The sequence below is a fragment of the Pyxicephalus adspersus genome, chromosome 6, assembly GCF_032062135.1.
Source record: "Pyxicephalus adspersus chromosome 6, UCB_Pads_2.0, whole genome shotgun sequence".
In the NCBI taxonomy this organism is placed as follows: domain Eukaryota; kingdom Metazoa; phylum Chordata; class Amphibia; order Anura; family Pyxicephalidae; genus Pyxicephalus; species Pyxicephalus adspersus.
The window spans coordinates 74,465,273-74,490,771 of NC_092863.1; the positions used below are offsets into that span (position 1 = coordinate 74,465,273).

At 36.4% G+C, this 25,499-nt stretch overlaps 1 protein-coding gene across 1 annotated transcript in view; it reads left to right on the top strand.

The window, feature by feature from the left end:
* Window positions 1-25,042, top strand: part of HAPLN1 (hyaluronan and proteoglycan link protein 1) — a 68,233-nt gene extending 43,191 nt beyond the window's left edge. The window contains exons 3-5 of the mRNA XM_072416186.1: window positions 12,521-12,889; window positions 15,074-15,376; window positions 20,384-25,042. Coding sequence (XP_072272287.1) covers window positions 12,521-12,889; window positions 15,074-15,376; window positions 20,384-20,667 — 956 coding nt within the window. The 3' untranslated portion in view covers window positions 20,668-25,042. The remainder of the gene's footprint in view (window positions 1-12,520; window positions 12,890-15,073; window positions 15,377-20,383) is intronic.
* The last annotated feature ends 457 nt before the right edge of the window (window positions 25,043-25,499 follow it).

Genomic DNA, 25,499 nt, shown 5'->3' on the forward strand with positions numbered 1-25,499 from the left:
TCAAATAGATTCATTCCTTACTGACTGTGATTGAAAAAACAAGAAAAAAGTAGGAGAAAGAGAAATACAGATTTTGCACATACTTAAGTAGGTACATTCCCTGTAATACCCTGTAATACCTTCTGTTAAATCAAACCACAGTAAATTACAGATTCATCAGATTAAATTATATTGAGTGGGTTTTGTCATTTTAGCACAGTTGCAGTGTTTATAACATAGCATACCTAGCTGAATGGTTTTCCTTAGTGTCTGGACTTTCCATTCCATAAATACCATATACCCACGGATATAAAAGGTTTAGAAAAAAGTAACCCACAATAAATATATTAAAACTCATGAATCACAAACCATCTTAAAATCTTAAAAAAAGATAATATTACCTGTCTGCCCCCTTATTTCAATTGTTTAGTCTGTTGGAACTTGGAATTGAAAAGTCATATCCTTGTTGCTCTCACCCCCATAGTAGTGGCTGAATCTCTTGGGTTTTTCCCGTTATTTCCATACCATTTTTTTTTTGGCTTTTTGGCTTTAATTCAAATCTGTTAGTTGATGGCTAAAGTAACTGCTGCATGCTCCCAGGTGTGGGCGCCATTTAATTATTAACTGTATTAAAATTCATTTACACGTTATTGACTTACTTTTCTACTCTCTTCCAATGACTCTAGATATCCATTTTTGATAAACATACTGTTTTGGACTTTAAAGATATATAACATCCTGATACACACTTTTTTACACACATGAGTTTTTTATAACTCATGCAATAACACCCCCTCCCTCATGAATAAAATTTGCTGCATTAAGTCATACTAAAACACACTTAAAGCACACTAACAATTTTTTTTCTGTATCCTTTAGAGATTTACAGGGAAATAAACAGTAATTATTCTTTTTAGGCGACTTTGTTACTTAAAAAAAACATAAAAAAAGTTGATAGTAGGAAGAATAGGTAGTTTAACTTTCCTCTACTATGGCCAAATAAAGGGCCATACAGAATGGGCAAAGCCTGGGCACTTCTGTAGTGATAGAACCCGCCTACCCTCTTCCTGTTTGGCATACTTTTGGGCAGCTTGAAGCTCACCATAGAGAAGGGGCAAAACAAGAATGTGGGGAGATGAAAGAAGGAGCAAGTTCTGATATTACCTTAGATCATTGCTGCCTGATCTGAATGGCACAGCTTATGGACAAAGCAGAGAGCAATCAGCTACTTTTTAAGCAAGCTCATAATGTTCACAATGGAACCAGGATTCAGAAGTATAAGCAGGGCATGCTTAGTAGCAGGCCATTTGGTTACTTACATTGGAGGACGAGAGATAGGGGTTCAGTGTGCCATGGTATTTATATCTATGTTATTCCACTTCTCAGATCAGGAGTACAATTTACATGGCATTTTACATCTACTCTTTATAGGTACAGTCAGTAGAATTCCTGAGTAAGTAGACTTGGTAATTGGAGTTGGACAAAAAGACAACCAGTAGTTATAGCTTAAAATTTAGAACTAAACTTAAAAAAGAAAAGCTCACCTTTACGTTCACAGATCCCTCAATCCCTCCGGAGCTTTCATGAATTGGGTCTTGCACCGTCCTGTTATACACCTTCACCCGGACTCCGGGTGCCACCATCTTCTTTCTTCTACTTCTAGATTCTGCCTACATCACCCGATCTCACACTGCGTAGGCGCGAAATTAGCATTAGAAAAAGCTCCTTTTGTGCCTGATAGCAAGCATGTGCAGAAGGAGCATCCAGAAGCCTCTTGGTATGAGTGATTCGAGTATCCCAGCATTTTTATACTGTCTTTATTGTTGCGGCGAAAAAGATAGAATGGGGAGGGGCTTCACCTTTTTTCATTTTAAAAGAAAGGGTTCCCCCCCCAAAAAAGAAGAAAATGTTTAGCTTATATTTTATGTAAGGTAAAAACTTTAGTAATAGGTCAGCTTTTATGTTTATTTATCATCTTACTGATTACATTTTATCAGTTGTTGAGTGTGCATTGAATAGGGGATGGTTTTTGTGGTTCTTGTTCACAAGCAGTTACTTCAGGGCATACTTTGAGGGCCTTGTGACTTTTATTTGATTTAAATAAATAATAACCAGTTGCATTTGCTGCTGGTAAACTTCCCTTTTATTATTATATTATTATTATTATTGATATTAATAATAATTTTATTAATATTAATATTCCCTTGCTGAATAAAAGGCATTGTAGAATGGTATTAGCAGCTATGTGTCATCCTCAGTCAATAAATAGTACATATATATTTTGTACCTGCATTAATCAGAATTTTGCCTTTCCCAGGTGATTTGTTTCTGCCATCTAGATTCCTAATCCTAAAGTTTTTTGAGCAAATGAGTATTGTAAATGAATACTTTTGTGCCTTTTTCAGGGCTATCAAACTTCCTACCTTCAGTTTAAATAAAATGTAATTTGCAGCCCTCAAATTGTCCTCCAAATGGTTGAGTAGTGAAGTGACATGTAGATATTACAATTTGGGAAAACAAAAATTATGCTCCCCTGTCAACAACTTTAAAACTCTTCTACAAGGTCTCCTCTATCACAGTGTCTTCATGCCATTTATCTCACACCTTTGTCACAGTGCCTACGAAAAGGAAAGGACTGGCAACAGACCTCATGTTCCCGCTGAAAGTGTTTTTCCCCCAAGCCACCCACCCACCCATAAGAAATGTAAAAAAAACAACACATCTCCTATGTGCATTTCATATCTTATTTCAAAGAAAAACAGTGACTACACTAGGAGTCTAATACTTCACGTTAGCAACTAATCTTCTATTCTGTTTATGTTACACAGTCTTTGGATTTGTTTGCTGTGGTCCTTTTCAGGTTTTTTATTTGAGCATCCAGCATAATCAATATAACCCACTAGCACAATTCCCCCACTAGTGGTCGGGCACCACTGGCACCTTGCAGATACTTTAGGGATACACATTTTTGTTAATATTATGCTTTAAAATGCTGATCAATTTGTCAAAAAGTCTTGGTAAAAGCCTAGAGCCAGGTCCTCACACTTGTGAAATACTATTCTAAATTCCTAGTGAGTCAAATTTTGTTTACTGGGCAGTGTGTATGGTTTTAATGTAAGTTTTATATACAATATTAATGTTTGAAATTAAAGTTTGAAAAAAGATGGTATAATGAGTCTTTGTCCTGCAGTCTTCACCTACCTAAAAATAGTACTATGAGTATGCCCGTTCTAAGACTTCCACAGGTACTGGGGCAATCATTGCCGGATCAGAGGGACTTTGTGTTCCATTAGATCAGAGTGAACACTATAGCCAAATATTCTTAAAATCTCTCGCTCTCTCTCCTACTTTAAATAGGAATGTCTGTTTGGTTTGGTCAGATTCTGCTTGGACTTAGTACACACCTGATTATATCTGCTTTATTGTTTTTATACTGGCATGAACCTGGGATTGCTTTGATGAAAGTTTTAATGAAACCATGTGAAATACATTCCTCAAATTAGCCATCTTTATCTTCTATATGCTTTCAACAGACATTGGCAAAAGTCAGATAAGGAAGCACAGTAGCCCTGTAAAGTCTGAACCTATCTTCATTAGGATGTTATGCAGTAAACATGTTGGGAACACAACGTTATCACATTTAGTTAATATAGTGGCAATATGAAAAGTTATAGCTGTCTATTAATCCAATTTGCAAGGGCTGTGAAAGGTCATTGAAAGACTCTAACGAGCCTGTATATCTGTCTAGCCCTTTGTGAACAAATTGTTTATTTTATTCCTTTCAATAGAAAACAATGTTGTAATTGACTTGTACTGTATTTATAACCCTGGAATATAAATGTGAGCTAAGGAGCTTTTATTAAAGGGAAAATTACTTGTTAGCATGTTGAAGGTGACAAGTAACTAAAATATATGTAATAGAATTCAGAGAACAAACCTTAATGATTATGAGAGAGCACAGGCAATGTTATTACAATATTAGGATGGGGTGACAGTATATGTATGGAAGCCAGAGGACATTATTTGTACTGCTTTACCATTTTATGTTCTGCCTCACGTTCTTATCACTGTCTGTGTTTTCTTCACATTTGTCCTCAATGTCCCCAGTAAAACATTTCATTGTATGCACAGTATTTGTTCAATGCAACCTCAAGGTTGTCTAATCATTTTGTAAACTCTGGAGAGTTCAGACTTGACCTTGCATCTACCTAATTCACGAGTCATTTAGGGACAAAGTAGTAAACCTACAATGTACAAATGTAGTTGGGACTCCCTAATTCCTCAACAGTTTTTTTTGTACTTAATTAAAGCTAATCACAAGTCACTGACGTTAAGCCCCAGCTTGAAAAGGTTTGCTGTCTGTCTGCCCTTAAAAATTATTTTTTTATTTAATGTGTGTTGTAGGCTTAATTCCCACTTGAATAACATATTTCTCTAGGACCCCATAGCAAAATATCTCTTTTAGATATCCAAGCTTTAAGAAACTAGGAAAAATAAACCCAACAAAGTCCACCATAATACAAATGCAACATATACTCAAATATAAACCAGGTATTTTCCCCCAAAGTGCCATTAGAAAAAGAATATCTGTTTCCATTCATCAGTGTACTTTTTAGTGCACTTTTCATGTTTTTCTATCCAAACAAAAACATACTGCTGTCTTTTCATCTGTAGCATTACTTTCTTAAAGAGTGCCTGCACTACACTATATTGTAATGATAAGAATATCCGCATTACGGTAGTCTTTAGTCTATAGTAGTCTTTTGTCAAAAATCACATGCTCTTCCATAGCTGGCTGGGTATGGAGAGTAGGAGGCACAAAGTAAGTAAATATTTGCAATTGTTTGACAAAACAAAAAGTTATTTTTTTATTTATTTTTATTTACTTTACCAGGCTGAAGGGTTTGTGCTTAATCCTCACTGCAGCTTAAGGTGCGTACACACTTCCAATTTTTATCGTTCAAAACGAACGACGAACGATCGATTGGGCAAAAATCGTTCGTAAAAAAAGTAACCAACGACGCAGACGAACGAGGAAAGTCGTTGGAAACGAACGACCGGACCGGCGGATCGGATTGGACGACGATCGTTGAACATCGTTCGTGTGTACGATCGTTCGTTGATCGTCCATGGTCTGAGCATGCGTAATGAACGAACGTTCGTTCACTTTCCTGTCGTGCACATAGTTCCTCTATCGCTCAAACGATTGTATCTATTGTGTGTACAATATCTACGAACGATCGTGTCGTTATCTCTATGTGCAGGATCGGTGCTATACGATAGTTCGTAGATATCGTGCAGGATCGTTCGTCGTTCGTTTTCCAACGATAATAATTGGAAGTGTGTACGTAGCTTTAGTGTTATAGAAGGAAAGGATAAATCACACAGCTTTACCTTTTGTCTTGCACTGGCTCCTCTACTTTTCTGTTTACTTTGATATCACCCTTCACAGTCAGCTTCTCAGCTAGCCCTAACTCTTTCTTTTCCAGCTGAACTCTCCTTTTTATTAGTTGGATTTCAGTTCTTTCAATCACATCAATCTTTCAATCTTTTCAATCACTTGATCATTGGCATTTCCACAGTTTCCTGTTTGAAGGGAGCTATGTACTGCACCATGCTGACCATCTAAGTTCTGCCTGTATTGTGGAGACTTGATATTGATGTCCTTGGAATGTAATAAAATTGAAATAATAAATGTTATTGCAGGAATGGCAAAATATTAGCAGGTTAAACTTTCAGCTTTAGCCTCTGCCAATTTTTCCACTATAGGCGCCCTAAAGAGGGTTTGACATTGACTCTATGGGTCTGATTTAATAAAGCTCTCCAAGGCTGGAGAAGATACACTTTCATCAGTGAAATCGGGTGATCCAGAAAACCTGTGATAGATTTTAAAGTGGAACTAAACCAAAAATAAAAAAAAATCACATTTATCTTAAATCCCGCAGATCTCTCGATCGCGCTGAACCTTTTCTCCAACAGGTCTTGTACTATCTCTTTTCCCGAGATTGGCATATGCAGAAGGAGAAGCCAAGAGTCTCATTGAGCCACATTGAGTTTAGGTCCGCTTTAAGTCATTTGCTATTTGTTAGCAAATGTTTTCAGTCCTGGAACAGTTCCTTTCAAGGTTTGCTGGATCACCCAGGTTCACTAATGAAAATGTATCTTCTCCGGCCTTGAACAAGCTTTAATAAATCAGACCCTATCAACCAGTCAGGCACACAAAACTTGAGTAACCCACCTTAAAGCAAACCTGTACTTTGTCAATGCAGGACCAAGCAACACACTGTATTGCATCAGAGCAATTTCTTCACTCTCCCACTGCTATATTTAACTGGCAAGAGTGAGAAAGTTTTATGTAGGCTCCAAATCACTTTATTCAAAACTTACATGGGTTCTAGTAGTCTTTTCTTAACCTTCCCAGCGGTAACCCCGAGGGAAGAAAAAACAAGCTGAAAGCAGTAACCCAGAATCACACTTGGGGTAAAAACAAACAATTACCTGGTCTTATTGGTGTCCTCTGGTGTCCTGTCAACCTCTGGCCGTGTCCTCTTCCTCCATCTGTCCGAGTGGAGGAGTTCCCGGTGACGTTGGTGCGTACAGCCATCGGTAGGGGCACGGCGGGAAATTTTTTTTGTATTGCATTCAATACAAAAGAACTGTATTGAATGCAATTAACTGAATTTCTGTCAAAAAGCGGTACATTGTCTTTTATGAAAATGTATTTTACAGTATAATATAATAGTATGAGTATAATAAAGTTTGAAACACAAAATCATGTCAAAGTTTGATTCATTCATTTTTTTAAAAAAATTATTTAATTTATTATTTTGACATTATTTTGTGTTTCAAACTTTATTATACTCATACTGTTATACTGTAAAACAAAAATTCATGAAAAACAATGTACTGCTATTAGACAAATAAATCCGGACAGAAATAAAGGGCCCAGGAGGTTAAAAAATAAATCATACGCTCCTCAATAGCTGACTAGGTATGGAGGGTAGGAGGCACAGAGTAAAGTAGATTATTGCTCCTTGCAATTGGGGCATCAAGCAAACAATTTGCTTTTCTTTGACAAAACAAAGGTTTCTTTAAAAATGATGGTATAAGATTTTTTTTCATACAATATACCTTCATCAATGTTGGATTCCTTTTACATTGACAATTTCTCCTGCCTTCATCCTTCACAACATTCCTACCATTATAGTATAGTAAAGTACAGGCACTCTTTAAAAAAGTAATGCCACAGATGAAAAGCTGGCAGCATGTGTTTTTTGTGATGTTTGGATAGAAAAACATGAAAAGTGCACTAAAAAGTACACTGATGAATGTGTGTGCCTGCTGGATAAGATGATACATCATAGTACATAAAAATATGTGCTTTGCCTTTTCATTTTTTCCTGTTTCATAAACAAGTCTCACTGAGTTTATAGAGTAAGTAAAATAAAATGAAAATTTGGTACAGTCCTATAAAAATGATTGGGAGCAAGTCATTAAAAAAAAATAAAGTTTGATAAAGTTGAATGTAAAAAAATATGAATACACACAAATATGCATATCACATTTTTAACCTTTACAGGTATCATTGGTTAAGATGCACAGACACATAGGATGGCCATCATCATAAAGCAGAACTAAACTTAAGCATCAATAAATTGCAAGCAGTCAGGTTCTTTATTGCAGAAAGGACTGACAATGTCTCTTCTGAAATAAAATAAAAACTTACCTGCCTGTTCACAATTCATGAAAACTCTCCTCTCCTTACTCTGCATCTGGAATTTTCACTTGGTCCTCTTGCGGGTTCAGGGTACTTATTAGCTATGCTGAAATGAAGCAACTCATCTGCATGCCAACTATGCCAGGTTCATGCACTGAGCTGCACAATGCAACATTATCAAAAAGCTTCTGAACAGGTAGGTGAGCTTGTTCTATTACATAAGGGATATAACTTGCCTTTCTGCAAGCAAGAACCTGGCTGATCCCATTTTTGTACTATTTAAATTTATTTCTGTATGGCAGCATGGTGTCTCAGTGGTTAGCACTCTGGCCTTTACAGCACTAGGTCCTAGGTTCGAATCTTGGCCTGTACACTATCTGCATGGAGTTTGCAGATTCTCCCTGTGTCTGTGTGGGTTTCCTCCCACATCCCAAAAATCTGAACTGAGGTTAATTGGCTTCTCCCCAAAATTGACCCTAGACTACATTAATGACATATGACTATGGTAGGGACATTGGATTGTGAGCTCCTTTGAGGGACAGTTAGTGACATGACTATGGACTTTGTACAGTGCTGTGTAATATGATGGTGCTATATAAATACAGTGTAATAATATTATTAATAATAATTTCTTCAATAACCCCTTCAATGTCAGCAGGACCTGAAACCCATTGGGCATGGCTGACTTTATGAGGAGGAGAAATGTGTGAAACTCTTTGCATTATCATGGATTTCTCCTGGAAATTATCAGTGCAATTCCTGTACTGTGGCTGCAGCTAAACACCATAGTGCATACAGCAGTAAAGCTGAATATTTACTGTGTAAGAGGCATAGTGTCTCATTTGAAATGAAATTTGGCAATGTTTCTAATGTGCTGATTGCTATAGAGAAATCAATATCACATGAAACTCCCCATTTCTTTATCATTATTCTTTGGAACTGTGCTTTCTACATCTCTCCTGTTGTTTCTATGGGAGATCCCATGGCACTGTCTGTAGTACATGGGACTTTACTTTAAATGTGATGCTTAAAAAACAATTATCATTAGGAAAACCAAGTACATAGTAAAAGTACATTAGTAAAACAACATACGTTCAGGTAAAAGATGTAGATAATATATGTTTGATATATATGTTTGTAGATTCAAATCTAACAGTCTGGTTAGTATTTACTAGTTCAAATAAAAACAATTTGAGGGAAAAGCATTCAGAAAGTTTGTGGACAACATTTACTGGAAAAGACTTACTCACAGTTACAGGGTCAATCAGGAATACATCCAACTCCTTGTAAGTGAGAATGGTGTAACCTTTGCAAACCCTCCATAGCATAGAACAATTTGGTCATCGATGGGTCAGCTCTGAAATGAGGAAGCAAAGCCCTGATCCTCTACCAAGATGGCTACCTGCACTATGTTAAAGCAAACATATTACCTAATTAAGGTTCTGAATGCCTAGTGCAGTAATAAATATATATACAGTTCAGTTCTGAGCAGGGAAAACATCACATGCAATGCTGAGCACTTTTAGTGTTTGTAAGAACATATTGTACCTGAAGATTAAACTGCTATTTAGTTCAGTTACCATAAGCTGTGTTGAATCAACTGTGTCATGGTGCCTGACATACAATTAATGCTAGTGGCCTGGCTGTTATAGATCTGATTTCAGGAATTAACTCTGAACAAGTATACAGATTGGGAGATTCAGAGAGAAGACAGTCCTTATTTTATAGTTGTAGATTAGTGACTCAAAGTATATAAACAATAAAAAAGGTCAGTATGACAAGCTACATTCAAAGTAGCACAATTGTATTTATATGGCTACTATCATTTGTAGAATAGAAATCCATCAATGGTAGTCTCCATGTTTTAGGAAAAGGTCTGAGTGTGCTCAATATTGAAAGAAGACAGTAAGGAACCATTGTAGAGGATCAAGCAACTTGAGTCCCCAGGTAGCACCAGATTCCACCATTCATTCCCATTATTCCAATTATTGAGTTATATATGGGGAAACATCATTCTTAGAAACTATAAAATCTGTTCTTCACACTAAAGTGATTTCCAACACTCACTTAAAGCTTTCAAATGACTTCTGAATTATAGTAGATGGAATTGATTGTACTATTTTAGATCGAAGGGATTAGCACAACATGAAATTGAAATGACTAGAATAAATTTGCCAGAATTTAAATTCTACATAATCCCCCTCTAAAGAAGAATGATGAACAAAACAGTAAAGAAATACATCTGCAAAATTGTGCTAATAGTCAAGCCTTTTATTTATATTTCCGCTTTGGTGATGTTGTGCTCAGGGAAATTACATTAATTAGATAATGGTCTTTTGTTTTCCCTGTTTTTTTTTTAAGATGCTTCGAATTCTTTTGTTATGTTGAAAATGCTAAAGGAAAAAAATCTACTATAGCCACCCAGGTACATCGGTCCAAATCAAAAGAATGCAAAAAAGCACATACGGCATTAATCAATACCACAAACATGCCTGAGTATTAAAATGAGTTGTATGTTCTTCATAATTGCAGTCACTGCTTTAATTCTTCCTGTCATTATGTTACACAATAACAAATATACAAAGAAAAACATTCATACTTGAAGAAGAAGTCCGATGTCTACAAATCATTACAAAGACGGGAGGAATGTGTTGTGTCTTCATAATAAAATAGTAATCAGGATAGAGTAAACAAAAATTTTCCTTAAGTCATGGCCAATGTAAAACGTCTAGGGAGAACACTACACTATAACTATCCCATTAAAAGGTCAAATACTGATCAAGCAAACTGTATTTCGTCTGCACATCTTAAAGTCTACTTACCAATACTTCAATGCCTTGTTCAACCCATCTTGTTGCATGACCGAGGTAGGCCAGAGCCTTTCAACATACTTTCACCAACTACTTCACCCCCCTTTTTACCTCTCACCACTTAACCCTACAATAACACTCGGACACCTGCAGGTATGGTGAAAATTGGCCCTAAGGCAGTTTATTAACATAACAATTTAATGACTTATATAACACATTATACGTAATGAATATAAACATCCCTTTTTTAAACTTTAATCCCTATACTTTTTACCTCTCAGGTGGTCGGTCCTTTACATGTTTTAACTCACATTTTTCACATTAACACTGGATCTGCGTTTAAATTGATATATATACATCATGCTCCCAGGCACCACTAAACAGGGAACAATGTCAATCCCGCATCTCCAGACTGAAGTTAACCACTTCACCCTCCTTTAACCATAATTTTGGGGACCCCATACCAAAGATGGCTCTCCACACTTCATAACTTTTACCCCTGGACACAAACCCCCTGTCCTTGAGAACCTCACAGCACCTTACCAAAACCTTACCCAGAACCCTTAACACAGGGCGGGAGGGCGGGGATCTCTTCTCCTGCAAACTGACAAATTTCTGATCCCCTCCCTCTCCTTTCTCTTTTTTATAAACTACCTTTAAACCCTCCCTTTGTTTTATTTATTGACCTATCCTGACCCCTCTATACTATCAGGCCACTCACACTCCCTTTATCAGAAAACCTGTTGGCTTATCCCCCTCATGCTGGCCCCCACCTATCCCCTCTTGTTGCAGGCTTCTGGGGCCCCACTGGACCACAGTGTTATATTTTATAGTAACATACATTAGGCTCCTTGCTATCCTTCCAATGGTAGTGTGATGCAGCACTGCACAACACACAATGATGCACTGTAGTAAGCTACATTTACAACACTTTTTCGGGGGAATTCTGGTAAACATTCAAATTAATGGGCTGCCCTAATGAATTGCACATTGACATAACGGGTGTTAAGGCACCATGTAATCATGCAGTATGTGTTCAGTATATTAAAACAGATTCAGCCTCATGCATAAGGTATAATAATACCTAAGGGCTGGGGTGATCAATCTTGAGTCTGTGAATACTGTGTAGCCGCACAGGGGACCTATAGCACTTAGTATATTTCTGAAGATAAGTTTAATTTGATTTTGCATTAACTGTGAATATGCCATTTGACATTATACCCACCTATGGAAACCTGCTGTAATCTGAATGTTGTGTATCCAAAGCATAGTATATTATTCTAACAACCACACATACCACAAGGGAAGTATAGCAGATGAGAAATGTTCAGCTCAGACTTAGACAAAACCTTAGTGACAGACCCCCTCAATGACAGTCACCCCTCATTGATATACACTCCCTCAGTGATGGGCTTCCTTAGGTAAGTCCCCTATTTAATTACAGATCCCCGCAGTGCAGATGCCCCGCACAGTATCAGAGCCCTGGTAGTTTCAGACCTGTCCTTCCTTCCTACAATGATCACAGTAATGCAGGTCTCTATGGATCACCCAGGAGCAGGGACCCAGTTGCCATTGTGACCATTGTGACTCCCTGTGGCTCTGCTGCTACAATGGTAAAGACAATATATAAGAATAATACACAATAATAGAAGTTAGATGTGGTAAAACTGATTACATAAAACTAAAAGAATAGAATAATTATAGTAAAGTAACAGTAATAACAGTAGCAGTACTTTAAAACACTTCAGATAAAAAGGAAACAAATGATGGATCCAATGAATACACAAACCTCTTCAAATGTTTTATTACCCTGCTCTGAAAAAAATGCATACAGATGCAAAGTTACAACCGTTAAAATGGCTTGTATATATACGAGATATATGAGAAACAGGTGGGAACAAACAGGCTCGATCATCAATTTGCTCTGGTTGGTATGCTTCTACATATACTGAATTATGAGCAGCATAAACCCTTGTTCGAGACTAATTTTTCACTGTTTTTGTGTTCTTTGCAGAGAATGGACCTCAGCTTGTGGTAGAGGTAGAGCAAGCTAAAGTCATCTCCCATCGAGGTGGTAATGCCACACTGCCATGCAAATTTCATCATGAATCAGTGTCCACAGAATCACTTTCACATAAAATTCGAATCAAGTGGACCAAACTGACTTCAGATTACCTCAAGGAAGTGGATGTCTTTGTTTCAATGGGGCACCACAAGAAGATCTATGGCAGCTACCAAGGCAGGGTTTACCTGCAAGGATCAAGTCCAAACGATGCTTCACTAGTTATCACCGACATTACACTGGAAGACTATGGTAGATACAAGTGTGAAGTCATTGAAGGACTGGAGGATGATACCGCTGTTGTGTCATTGGATTTACAAGGTAATACCTTTCTTAGGCTTATCATTGTAGAAAACAAATTTAAAGAAAAAAGATAATTTCTTAAATGTTGTATAGAATACGAAAGGGTTAGAATACTTTACACATCCATTAGTAAAACACAGTATAACAGATCTGTTACTCATCTTGTAGCTGCACCATCCCACTTGGGTTAGAAGCCACGTATTTAGATATTTGTGTTTTATAACAATTGCTCAGTGTGATTGAATATGTGATTTTTAAATGGCCTAAAGACAACTTGTGTATAGTAAGGTTCCTGAAATTTAGCATATGCCATGCAATTTTTTTATAAAATTGTTCTGTAATGTGCACATGAAAAAGAGAGTTTAAATGCCTTTCCTCCAAAAACATTTTTTTCTGCAGCAGTTTTTTTAATAACAATGCTTGCTGCCCATTGCTGTATGCACAGTGCATGCTCAATGCAGTGTACACGACTAACATTTGTAAGTTTCTGAACAGTGGAGCCAAATTCTAGCATAGGGCAACTTCATTTTGCATCCAAAAACTTGACAGAACTTTTGTTGGAACAGGGCCTTCACCATTCTGACCAAACATATTGGGCCTGATTTATTAACCTCCCTGGTGGTATGAATATTTTGTATTTTTACATGTCAAATCGGTACATTTGACATGTAAAAATACTTCCAATTTTTTAATTTCCCGCCGGTCCACCCCCACAATGCACACCACCTGGCCGCACACACGTTGCATAGTCGGCCGGCATCTGTATCCCCTAGTCTCGCGTCTCCAACGCTCACAGGCCGAGATGCAAGGCTAGGGGAGGAATATGCCGGGCATCCCTAACCGATCGCCAATGCTGGCCGGGCATCACCAAGTGGACCTAGATGCCCGCATCGCTGGGGGATGCCATGGGCTTGTGAGGACAAGGTAAGTCCTCTTTTTCCTCTGTGTGGCTCGGGGTTACCATTTTCTGTAAAGAAATTTCACCCCAAGCCACATTTGGTATTACCACCAGGGGGTTTAAAGCTCTCTGAAGCTGGGGAGGATACACTTTCACCAGTAAAGCTGGGTGATCCAGCAAACCTGAAACGGATCTGGTCACGGATTGAAAACATTTGCAACATCAAATGACTTTTAGGAAATCCATCCCAGGTTTGCTGGATCATGCGGCTTCACTAATAAAAGTGTATAATCTGCAGCCTAGAAGAGCTTTAATAATCAGGCCCATTGACTGTGCAGCCAAAGACAGTTGGTTTGCAATGATATATGAATATGCTATTTAATGCCCCCCTTCCCATCCTCCCAACTTTCAGATTTTTATGGAATCTATACAATAATATTTGTATTTTTGATGTTGCTTTTCACATGCTTGCTCTACCATAGTTTGTATTGTATTAAGTGTTAGATTCTTAGATAAGCAATTACAGGGGCTAAAGGCTAGCTGCTACCATCTCTTCACCTTCCAGTATAACAGCCGTAGAGAAGTATAAACTACATAGGGAGTGCATTTTATATGTGGTGTTGTAAGATAACAGATATGTAAAGCAATGATGAAATACAACCATTGTGTAGATCTGCAAAGCAGAAAGCAGGGCCTGTGTATGTGGTGAACAGATTTTATAATAAATCAAAAAGAGGACTGTTATTGTAGTTTATACATTGTGTCAACATTTGTTTTACTGGAAGGTAAAAAAAAATGGTAGCAGCTAGTCCCAAGCCCCTGTATTAGCCCCCGCATAGAAAACGTTTTAAAACAATAATGTGGATTTTATTTTTTTACAAATGATTTACAAAAAAATACTTTATACAACTTGGCATTGACAATAAATATGTATATTGTGATTATTAAAATAATTTCAGAAAGTTAATTGGATCAAATAGCTCACAGACCACCAAAAGTGTTTTATAATATTTACTTGAGATATGATTCTGAATATTTTGTGGAATCTGTTGTTTTGATATGTTATTTGAATGGCTTTACAAATCTTTGTGAATATTCCCTAATACATGGTACAGGTAAGCCTGCAAGAATTTATAACAAGATTGGTAGAACACTAAAAAAAACTTACATTCTCCAGCACAGTGAAGGTTATTACAGTATACACTAAATTTGTAACCATTTATTTACTCAGTTAATTATGTGTAACATGTTACATTTAATGGTATGAGCTTTCTAATCAACTTTTTTATATATTTACTTTTCAGGTATTGTTTTTCCATTCTTCCCCCGGCACGGCCGGTATAATCTGAACTTTCATGAGGCTCAACAAGCCTGTCAAGATCAGGATGCTATAATCGCCTCCTTTGATCAGTTGTATGATGCATGGAGGTCTGGACTTGACTGGTGTAATGCAGGTTGGCTAAGTGATGGATCCGTACAATACCCAATAACAAACCCCAGGGAACCCTGTGGTGGTAAAAACACCGTTCCCGGAGTTCGAAACTATGGCTACAGGGACAAAGTCAAAGGCCGATATGATGTCTTTTGTTTCACATCAAACTTTAAAGGTAACATTTCTTAAGCATTAATGAGATCTAAATGTTTTTCAGAAGGTCACATGCATGGATGTTACTTTCCTGAATAGGTATATAAAAGGCTACAGGCAGTCACCAAAGAATTGGATAACAGAATACGTCTGAATACATTATTTAGTAATATATAGAATCACATTTCATTGCTTTTGATTTTTCTATTAAGTTTAAAGTTAAAGGCAAGGACACCTTCTGATTTATAAAACCTTCTTTCTTCAGAGGAGAATGGGAAAATGATGAAAAAGGAATTATACTTTCTCTTCTGCTACGTTCTCTGGGTGATAACTGCTCTCATCTAGGAATCAGGGAGCTAAGCATATGATTATAGAGATCACCATAGAAGCACCACCCTAGACAAGCTAGTAAAGGGAAATAGTTTAGCAATACATTCCAGAAAAGGTGGAAGGTTTAAATTACCCATTCAAGTGAAGAACCCAAATTGGATAAATGGGTAAAGGGGGAATTTTTAGGGTACCAAAAAAACTTGTTTGTAATAAAAAAAAGCAAGTAATTTATTAACCAATTAGTAATAAAAAATGTTAATTTATCATAATCATCTTATTTCCATATCCCCATTTACAGTGGTACAGTACATTTACAGTAGTAAATTTTTGGACATAATAAAGTAATCACAAGATGATTCAAGGGTATAAATGATCCACGCAGATCTGGTCTTCTTCATTAGGAGTTCTGTTGTTGACCCATTAATATTGGTGGTAAATTAGAAATAAAACAGACATCTTGGACTGGAAAATGAAAAAAACTAGGTAGACTATGCAGAGAGTACTGTGTCCACTGTGTCCAGGAAAAGGTTTACATAAATATGTCCAAAGGCTCCCAGGCTTGAAAAACAGCACCTCTCCAATGCAGCAGCAATCAGTTCCTTTAAGAGACTGCAAACTGCTATTTTGCAGACCAGATCTGCGAAACGCGTAGAGCATCTAGACCCTTGAATCATCTACTGATTACTGGTCAAAAATTGAATACTGTAATAAAATTTTGGAATAATATATGGCTTTAGCAAGCATCTTACATAACAGGTATATATGTGTCTAGTGCCTCTTTAAACCCTGATATATGTTTTTAAAATGTGGATATGCATGTAAGATGATTATGATAAATGACATTTTTTTAATACTAAATGGTTAATAAATTACTTGCCTTTATTATTACAGTTGAGCTTTTTTGGTACCCTAAAAATTCCCCTTTACCTATTTATCCAATGTGGGTCTTCACTCAATGGGTAAATTAAACCTTCCACTTCTGTTATTAATTTGGGATGTAGGTACCCTACTATGGATTTATAACTAAAGGGGTTCTCTGTTTCACTCTTGTTAATACATTCCAGCAAGTTATCATCAGCCAGGTCTATGAAGATTTTGAGATTCAATCCTCCAATATGTTAACTGAGTTGTTAGTTAACCCATCAACTAGTAAATCAAGATAGCAAAGAAATGAACATAATCAAAAATGTCAAGATAGTTGTTAGGTATAATACCCATCTTCAAACACTTTTTATGTGGAAAAGCAAAAGAGTTCAAAATTTAATGTGTTGCCTAATAACGACATTGTTTCAATTAACAAAAGCGGAAACCTGTTTTTTTTTGCAAAAATTATAATTTTGCCTTTCTTCTTACAACCCATTTTCTGACTGCTAAATTCTTTACATATAAACGTTATAAGTACCTACTGCCTAATTCTTTAATTAATTTTGTGTTTCTAACATTAAATTATTTATTACAATGCATTTCATTAAATAGCAGATAGCTTATCACAAAATATGTGATACTGTAATTAATTGATAAGGCAATGTCATTTCTGGAAGCATTTGACAGAACACAGATTTCTGGCACTAGAAGATGCTAATGGGAATTTAAATGTTGGTTTCCATGACGGCTATTTTCTTTCCAGTCCTCGTCAGACTTTCATTCAAGGGCTTATGTTCATGGAGATTAGGGAAAGAGTTGAAAACAACTATGGAAGATAATGTATCTGTATTTTGGACTAGCTCTTGCAGAGTTAACAAAAAATTACAAGGAGAGCTTACAGACACAGTGGGACTGCACACAATAAAGTGTGTTATCATGTCAGTGTCAAGACAGTAAAAGATACAGAAACTTTTCTAAGGTCAAAATGTTGAAATCCCAGTTGTTCAGCAATGAAATAACATATGCCACAAGCTAGTTCAAAATGCAAAACATTGACTACATTCTTCACAATTAATAGTTCTATACCCTGGTAAACAGACACAGCTGAGGGAGAATGAGTCCCTAGGCAAGGTAATAGCTTTGTCTTCTCCTCCCAAATCCCTTGTAGGTGGCATTGATTGCAATATGCACAAAGAAGTTGCAGAGAAGTTTATTGTCTGTTCTCCCATGACCTGCCCATTTACACCGATTGCCCACATGTGCATCCTTCCTTGTAAAGTGATAGGCAGGTGCACAGCTTTGAACAATTGTTCTCTCCTTGGTTAACTGGGGGAGGGAAGAACATGTGGCAAGATGAGCCAAGTAAAATGTTAATAATTTATTTTAAAAAGCATAATTTTCTCTCCTAAATCGGTGTTAAAGTTTACATGGGAGAACATGGTAGGGTTAATTTGCATCAGATTTCATCTCATTATAATCCCAATACTTACATTTGCAATAGGTTTTTGTACCAAGTCAATTGACGCTTTCCCATTAAATATGTTGGAAAGCAGTGTAATATATTTATAACATGCAAACAAAAACAAACAAAAACAAACAAAATATGTTTTTTAGTTTAGCTATACAAAAAAATTAGGAAAAAAGCAATGGGAATACCTTTACCTATTTCTGGAGAAGTATGTGTTGCTGTCACACATCAGATTGTGGTTTTTCCTCTACTTTATTATTATTAATATTATTATTATTATTATTATTATTATTATTAATATTATTAATAATAATATTATACGGGATTTATATAGCACTAACATATTACGCAGCGCTGTACATTAAATAGGGATTGCAAATGACAGACTAATACAGACAGTGATACAGGAGGAGAGGACCCTGCCCTGAAGAGCTTACAATCTAGTAGGTGGTGAAAGTATCACATAATGGGGGGGGGGAGATATGTAGTGGTGGGAAGTAGTGAGGGTTTCAAAAGACAGAAGAAGATGGGTAGACAAGTTTGAAAAAATGGGTTTTGAGCACTTTTAAATGTGCAGAAAGTAGGAGCAAGCCGAATAGGACGAGGAAGACCATTCCAGAGAGTTGGAGCAGCTCTAGAAAAGTCTTGGAGCAATGCGTGTGATGAGGTTATGAGTGAGGAAGTCATTAGTAGGTCATTGGAGGAGCGGACAGAGAGGCTGGGGGAGTATTTCTTTACCAGGTCGGAAAGGTAAGTGGGATGATAACTGTGTAGGGATTTGAAGGCAAAGCACAGGAGCTTGAATTTGATTTTAAGGTGAAATGGAAGCCAGTGAAGAATACTGCAAAGGGATGTAGCAGACTTGGCTTCAGTCTGTTTTATTATGAACTGTATAGGTGTTGGCAGATTTTGCCTGCTTTTCTAATATACCTTATACTCAGCCAATCTCTTCCTAGCCTGCCAATTGGACTTTCTATTTAACAGTGTCTGCTGCTTTACCCTTTGCAATAGGTTTTTTATAGCTAAGGGTTCCTGTGACCCAGTGATCCTGTTGGTTGTCTCTTCTATTCCTGACTTTGTGCACTACTTGTCCTGACCGTTCTGTTTTTTGATTAATGTGTCTATTGTCCACTTGAGCATCTTGAGGGCTACAATGTGGGAGCTGTTTGCAGCCCAGTTTGGTGAAAACCTGGCAGCTTCATCAATTCTGGACCTCAGTTCACAATTCTGTCAAATGTACAGATAGCACAGAGAATCCTTTGTCATCTGTATTATCAGCCTTGACACTTTCAGTTTGATTTCAATAAAAAGGTGTGTGTCTTTTTTTCTACATTTTAACTCTTTGTGGAAATAAAAGGAGTCTTACTACTACTAAAAATACCATAGGCACCCCAACATACCCCCACAATCATTACAAGGACAGGTTGTGAGGAGGAGCCCATTGTTTCTCAATATGGAACACTTTCACCCCAATGACATGAAGCCTAGTATTGTCAGGAGCAAGGACACATTTTCTGCCCCTTTTTTTCTTGCCACTCTTGGCTACATGTCTAGAAATTTGGTTTGGGAAGGGCCTTTTTTTCTTTTTAGAAAAAAGTACAGTACACAAAAGATTGATGCTCCCAGCTTTCCTTTCTAATAGTTTTGTGAGAGTACCAGGTTCTGGAGCTTTGCAATTACCTTGAAAAGTCAGGGATTTCAATGCAAATTCTATCAAAGAAGAATATTTATCAGATTTCAATGAATAGTCTAACAAACTGGGCACATTCGACCATTCCCAATCAAAGCCAGTTTATCTGTTTGGATATTGTTTAGCATTTTACCAGCTCCTGTTGGAAGAATGTCAACAGCTTCTTTTGGAGCCAGTCCTCCTTTTAAAACAGTCATTTAAACATGAATTGTAGCCACTAATGAGCTTTATACAATGTGAGCATTATTATTTTACAGTATTTATATAGCACCATCATATTATGAAACACTGTACAATGTCCATACTCATGTCACTAACTGTCCCTCAAAGGAGCTCACAATCTAATGTCCCTACCATAGTCATATGTCATTAATGCAGCCTAAGGTCAATTTAGGGGGAAACCAATTAGTCTAACTGCATGTTTTTGGGATGTGGGAGGAAACCAGAGTACCCGGAGGAAACCCACACAGACATGGGGAGAACCTGCAAACTCCATGCAGTGAGTGTCCTGGCTGGGATTCAATCCTAGGACCTAGTGTTGCAAAGGCAAAAGTGCTAACCCCTGAGCTACCATGCTACCCAAGCATTCTTCTAATACAAACATTTGTAAATAAATTGTAGACAGAAATGAGCATTTTTTTGAAATGTTGAGGTTGTTTATTTTTTTTCATCCCTAGGTCGTTTTTATTACCTAATACACCCAGTGAAGCTGACTTACGATGAAGCTGTGCAAGCCTGTATCAATGATGGAGCTCAGATTGCAAAAGTAGGCCAGATGTATGCAGCATGGAAGCTACTTGGATACGATCGTTGCGATGGAGGATGGTTGGCTGATGGTAGTGTTCGTTATCCAATCTCAAAACCAAGAAGACGCTGCAGTCCTACTGAAGCAGCTGTGCGCTTTGTTGGTTACCCAGATAAAAAGCACAAGCTATACGGTGTTTATTGTTACAAAGCATAGAACTTTAGCAACCCAAGAACACACACCAGTATTAACAAAGTCATTGAATTAAAAAAAGTGAAAAAATATTTTAAAAATGAACTCATGCAAGCTATAAAAACTGTGATAAAACTTTTTACTTACTGTAAAAACATGGTCATGCATTCATGTTATTGGCTTTCTTTTGTTTTTGTTTTTTTATAACTTTTCCTAAAATCCTTAATTTTTTTTAAGTTCTAATTTAAAATGAAAGCATACTGGTTACTCAGTCACATCAAACCATACCTATTAGTTTAATGAATAGGGCATGCCATAGCTTGATGATTGCTTCAACCTTACTGAGGAATGTAAAAAAATCCATTTCAAAAAAAGTTTATATAAGGATATTTTAAAATGCACTACAGAAAGTAGATCATTGGGTTCAATTTAGGTGCTGCCAGTGTCTGCTTACACATAATAGGTCAGCTAGTATAACAGTCGCATATAAACAGTATTTGCTTTGAACATGGTCTGCTGTACTATTATAAAGCAAAAGATAAAAAAAACAGTGATGGCATTAGAAGCACAGCAAAAATCTTATCGGATAAACTGTATTTTTATTGTGTATGAAACATTGATGAATGTTTGCATATTTAATGAATGAACCCTATTTTGTTTTTAATTTAGTTCAATGACGCCTAAAAAAGTGTTGAGTTACAGGTACAGTTGGCAAGCTTTAATGGGTTAGTTAAACAGCAGTTGCTGTTTGGTAAGAGATATATAGCATTTACTCAGGGCAGTTAATCCATGTGAACTGCTGGACAGAACAAACACATACTCAAAATGATATAGCAAAGTTTATTATATGTTAGTCTTTAATTGTTATTGTCTTTATTAATATATTTAAAATTTTTCATATTAAGAATACATGAGAAACTATTAAAAAAAAAATTTAAATAGCACAGCTTCCATTTAATCCCAGTTATACTAAACAAGTTTTTTCCTCAAGTCTAAAAGCACAGGTCTAACTAGACAGCAGATATTAAACATAAATTATATGTATATATTACAAATATATACTGTACATATATGATTTCAAAATCCTTCAAAAATAAAATTAGAATAAAAATATGTATGCAGGGTACTATACCAGTCATCCCCTTTATGCCAGTGGTGTAGTGTTTTAGAAACTGTATAGTATGTAATGTTTTGCACACAAGAGTATGCAACGGAATTTTCAATAGTTTGTCATAGAAATTCTTTGCTAAAAGCACACTTTCCATATTGATTTAAAATTATTTATAAATGTATCCCAAACATTTTTATTGAGTAATTCAGTAAAAATCTGTAACTGCTCTGCTTTCTTCCAGCTCCTAAATTTATTGTAATACACCCTCAATTGTATATTATTGCCCTAAATTTTCAGCTTGTGTTTTTGTAAGTCATTTTAAATGCATCTGATGGAAACTGTAAGTTTACTGAATGTATGTATAATGCAATTAACAAATATCCAACATACTGTAAGCATGCAAAATATAAACTTGATATCTTAAACAAACATACACTTTATTTAAAAAGCCAGCTTTACTTGAGGTTAAAAAAATTGCAAGGCATATAATAAGGATTTATGGCGTTGGATAATGTTTTTACAATTGGTAAAATATGGAACTGAAGAGTAAAACTTCAGAGAACATTTTTCCTGCAGCCATGTAAAGCACAAATTAATATTTAATCTTTCAAAAATGTAGAAATACAAGATATAAAGAAGATGTATTGCTGATAGTTGCAGCATTTTACAGATTCAGCCATGCTACTATTTTGTTTAGATCTATTTAAACAGAATATAAAATTACTATTATAGCAGCAACAAGTTTTTAGGCAGTGTTGCTGGTGTTTCACAGTTTTCGGTATAGCTTTAAGAGAAGATTTGCTTTAAGAGAGTAATTTTGTCATGGTGATAAAGCAGTCAAGCCAACAGAGCCGCCTGACATGTCTTATCTAAATATCCTCTTACGTTACGTTTTAGAATGCAAATTGTGACTTTAAGTCAGAGCTCTGACATGCCCCCAAGCATCCCTCAGTACAATGCATATGCCTTTCTGATCTATATAGAGGTGCTTACTTTGACTTGCCAGACTGCAGATAAAATTGAAGCTTGCATGATGGGCACCCTAGAACTGAGGATCTAAGGTTGGGCAGAATGATACTTGGGCAACAAAAATGTATTTTCAGCCTTTTGCTTTGTTGGATGTGCTACTTTATTAGCATTACTCAGTTACTTTATTGTTGTACTTCAGCTCAGAAAATCAGTGTTCAATTCAAAGGCTTTTGATGAATTCCAAGAATTCCTCAAGATAAAGAAAATTTGAAAAATACATTTTACCTTCCATTTGATGAGTGCTCCTACCCACAATGTGTGTTGCTTGTGTGCAATGTACTGCTTATTGACCTATAGATTACTAGTACTTACATTGCCACACCTCTGATTTTGGAACTAAAATTTCAGTGCAGTTGACAACCTCAGGTTAATCAAAATGAAGCCCCAATTTTATTTTGAATGTGCTGCTTTATTAAAATTACTTGGTCATCAGTATTTTGTTGAAAGGCTCAATATAGACATTACTAACCATTAAATGGAACACCATGGAATCTCGGGCAGTTTGTGAGCGAAAGCGTGGATTATTTTAGTGTAACAGAGGGGAATAATTGTACATTATGAGAAAATGTACTTCTAAACTTTTTACTGGTTTACAGTAAATACCAAATCAAGTGGAGGTTTCTATTCCACATTATCCCTCCTTTAACTTGATAGCATAGTTGAGCAAATGGTTTACCTCCAGTGCCATGTAAGTCCAAGTCTTTTATATGTTCAGTGACTTACTTCTTACCAGGGTACTTGTAGGGCGGGTACTTGTAGGAGTTAAGCTACATACACACTTCCAATTATTATCGTTGGAAAACCAACGACGAACGATCCTGCACGATATCTATGAACGATCGTATAGCACCGATCCTGCACATAGAGATAACGACACGATCGTTCGTAGATATTGTACACACAATAGATACGATCGTTTGAGCGATAGAGGAACTATGTGCACGACAGGAAAGTTCGTTCATTACGCATGCTCAGACCATGGACGATCAACGAACGATCGTACACACGAACGATGTTCAACGATCGTCGTCCAATCCGATCCGCCGGTCCGGTCGTTCGTTTCCAACGACTTTCCTCGTTCGTCGGCGTCGTTGGTTACTTTTTTTACGAACGATTTTTGCCCAATCGATCGTTCGTCGTTCGTTTTGAACGATAAAAATTGGAAGTGTGTACGCACCTTTAGAGAGAAATAACACCAGATTAAGAGCTCTCAAGCAGAAATCTAACAGAACCAAAGTAGGGAACAAACAGAGTCAAGGTAAAGAACCTGGATCAGCCCTAGAACATGGGAGATGCAAGTTATAATTATAGTCTCTATGAGGTTGATTTGCTAAAGAATTGCCATATACTTACCTTCAAAGTCAATTGTGCAAGGAATATGTACAGACATGTTTTTTGCTCACACATAATTAGACAATTGTTAAGTCAACTTTAACACATTAACATTATCAGAATTTTAATCTTTGCACAGTTAATTTTCACTTTGTGGAATAAAATTTAGGGCATCCATTCATCTGTGCATTTGTGAGCAGAAATACAGTTTCTTTACTTTTCCTTGTACATTCTAAAGTATTTTTGCAATGTGAATTTATACTTCCTTTCATTTCATCCAATATAAGTTTATTCACTGAGCTGAATTACAACTCACTCTTGACTAAATCTTCTATATACTTTTACTCTTCAGAAGTTTTACTACATTGAAAACAGGCTGAAGTCTGTAAAAGGGGTGCTATTTATTTGAAGTCTTAGTATTTATTAAGCTCTACTGAGGGGTGTGATGCCCTTAATCTACTGCCATATTCTATATTTAAGTCCTTATAAGGACAAGTAGTGTTAAGGTCTGACTGCCTAGCAACTATACTGTTTCAGTACAATTCCACGTCCAAAGAATTTCTTTGTGAGATCATCTAGGGCACATGATAAATCACATAGTAAAAGTAGAGGAAATAAGAAAAACAAGCTGGTGTGAACGATAGAAAAGGAACATTGACATAGGAGTCCACTGCAAGCAAAATGTTCATATCATACAAAAAGAATGCCAGGTGCAGTATTTGTATGGTATGAAAAAAACAATACAAACTAACAAATTTAAAACTAAAAATAGGGACTTTAGATCTAGTATGGGCCATAAAGCTGGACATTTCAAAATAATGAAATAATTCTTTTTAAATGCAAAAAAGAGAAATGGACTTGCTCTGCAATTGAGAAGACCGTGGTGCTGCAGGGTAAAAATGAATTGTACTGAAGAAAAATGTGACAATAAATTACAACTATTTTATATTTTGGCCTGTGTTTTCTTTTTTTCAGTGTTTTCTGTGCAATGTTTACCCTTTATATGAAAATGTACCTATCATAGAATTATGGTGGCCATATCCTGGTTGATGGATGCTAAACCAAGAAAATAATCAATATATCCCTGATATCAGTCATTGGCTTGGTATATTATAATTGTGTACTTTTTGTAAAGCCCAATCAAGCATTGCTCCACCTAACCCCCTCCAATAATGTAAATCACTTCCTAATTTAAATCAGCAGTTAGCATTACCAGCAACCAAAGTCAATGGGAGAGGTCCCTGATATTCACAACCGCAACAGATAAAGATGTTGAATCTTTGTTGGTATTGTCAGGAACATTCCCATTGACTAATGGTTGTTCAGAAGCTTTCCTCATTGATTTATATTAGCCTGTCAGGGTGTGTTTGGGAGAGGTCAGTTT